General features: G+C 56.7%; 1 protein-coding gene across 1 annotated transcript; it reads right to left on the bottom strand.

The window, feature by feature from the left end:
- Nucleotides 1-882: 882 nt before the first annotated feature.
- ETH_00038035 (aldo/keto reductase family oxidoreductase, putative) lies at nucleotides 883-1,887 on the bottom strand (the record flags this gene model as incomplete). Its single annotated transcript, XM_013374619.1, has 1 exon — nucleotides 883-1,887. The coding sequence occupies one exon, from the start codon at nucleotides 1,885-1,887 to the stop codon at nucleotides 883-885; it is 1,005 nt and encodes a 334-aa protein (XP_013230073.1).
- Nucleotides 1,888-2,065: the final 178 nt, after the last annotated feature.

Below are 2,065 nucleotides of genomic sequence, written 5' to 3'. Positions count from 1 at the left end.
ATGGCCTCGGTGCCAGCAGCAACAGCAACAGCAACAGCAATAGCAGCAGCAACAGCAACAGCAGCAGCAAGACACCTCTCTGGAGTCTCTTGAGCTCTTCGGGGTTGTCTGCCCACTGGGCTTTGATCTTCTCGAATGTTTTCAAGTCGATAAACATCGGCGTGGAGTCGAGGGCCTAAGAGCAGCAATTAATATAACAGTCTCGAGAAATCAGTTTTAAAATTTCGATAAATTAATTCAAAAGCCTCAACAAATTAATTCAAAAGTATCAACAAATTAATTCAAAAGTCGAGACAAACCAATTCGAAAGTATCAACAAATTAATTCAAAAGTCCAGACAAATTAGTTCAAAAACTCTCAACAAACTAATTCAAGAACTTTGCTGCTTCTGTTCTGCTTCCTTTTGTCTTCTCATTTTGCTGCTCCGCTGCTCCCCCTGTCTCTCTGCGCCTCCTCGACCTTTCGTCCCTAACTAGCTAGCTAGCTACCTAGCTAGCTAGCTAGTTGGGTGGCTGTTTAGCTAGCTGTTTGGCAATATGGCCAGGTTGCCGGCTAGCTAACTGGCTAGCTAGCTGGCTAGCAGGCTAGCTGGCTAGAACCTGCTGTCTAACCAGCTTACTGGCTGGCTAGCTGGCAAGCTGGCTGGCTAGCTGGCAAGCTGGCTGGCTAGCCAGCTGGCTAGCTAGCGGGCTACCTAGCTGGCTAGGTTCGCGGCTAGCCAGCCAGCTAACTAGCCAGCTAGCTAGCTAGCTGGCCAGCCAACCAATTAGCTAGCCAGCTAGCTAGATATCTAGCTAGCTAGCTAGCCAGCTAGCTAGCTAGTTAGCTAGCTACTTAGCTAGCCAACCAGCTAGACATCTAGCCAGCTAGCTGGCCAGCTAGCTAGCTGTCCACCGCAGCTAGAGGCCTTCTGCGCACCTGGCGGTAGAGAATGGTGTCTTGACCAATGGTCAGGGCCTTGACCGGCAGCTGGTCCACTGTGCGGGCCCTGGGGGGAGGAAGTCCTTCTCTTTTATGTCTTGCTTCCAAGTCTTGCTGTTGCTGCTGCAGCTGCGGGGGCAGCCAGGCGTGGCTAGCTGTCCCAGCTGCTTGCTGCTGCAGCGCGCGCAGCGCCGCCCGCCGCGCTGCTGCTGCTGCTGTCTGCGAAGGAGGCAGCCATTCCTGCTGTTCGTCTGCTGCTGCTGCTGCTGCTGCCTCCGCTGCTGCTGCGTCGTCGGTGCTGTCTGCTGCGGCCCCCACTTGCTTCTGTCTGAGCGCCTCAGCCTCCCCCAGATCTTCTGCTGCTGCTGCTGCTGCTGCTGCTTCTTCGTCTGCTGCTGCTGCGAAACGGGCCGGCAGCAGCCTCTCCGTAGCTTCCTGGTAGTCCTCCTCCCCCTCATCAAAGCCGTAGAAGCCCTCGCTGCTGCTGCTGCTGCGTGCTGCTACTTCCGCGGGGTCTTCTCTCTCTTCCTGCTGCTCCTGCAGCAAACTTTGCTGCAGCAGCTCCTCCATATCCTCGGGCTCATCCATGTGAGCAGCGGCAACCCGCGTGCGCACAAGCCGCTGCTGCTGCTGCTGCTGCTCTGCTGCCACCAGAACCAGCCGGGCCCCCAACCCCTGGGCTGGCCTCCTCACAGCGGCAGCAGCAGCAGCAGCAGAAGCAGGAATCTTCAGAAACGATGGGCCTTCCTTGCAGCCCCTGTGCTGCTGCTGCTGCTGTCTACCCGTGGCTATGAAGGAAGAGAGGTAGCAGCCCCTTGGTGGGCGTGAAAGGCTTGCTGCGAGCGCAGCTGCATGCTGCTCTCCAGCAAGCAGCAGCAGCAGCAGCAGAAGCTGCAGCAGCAGCAGCAGCAGCCAACGCAGAAAGTAGCCAGGAGCCAAGAAGTGGAAGAAGCAGCGGTCCCGCATTTCCCTTTGGTGCTGCGGCGTTCAGCATAACAAATGGAGAGAAGAGCGGGAAGAGCAGCAGAATCCACTGCAATAAACACGACAGCAGCAGCAGCAGCAGCAGCAGGTCAGCTCCAGAAGCAGGCCTGAGCCCGCGGGTTTTAGGGCTGCGCGAATGCAGGGGCCTTTGGTGCTGCTG

The sequence above is a fragment of the Eimeria tenella genome, genomic scaffold (assembly GCF_000499545.2).
Source record: "Eimeria tenella Houghton genomic scaffold, Eth_scaff2198, whole genome shotgun sequence".
Lineage (NCBI taxonomy): Eukaryota > Apicomplexa > Conoidasida > Eucoccidiorida > Eimeriidae > Eimeria > Eimeria tenella.
This window is presented reverse-complemented; position numbering and strand designations above follow the sequence as displayed.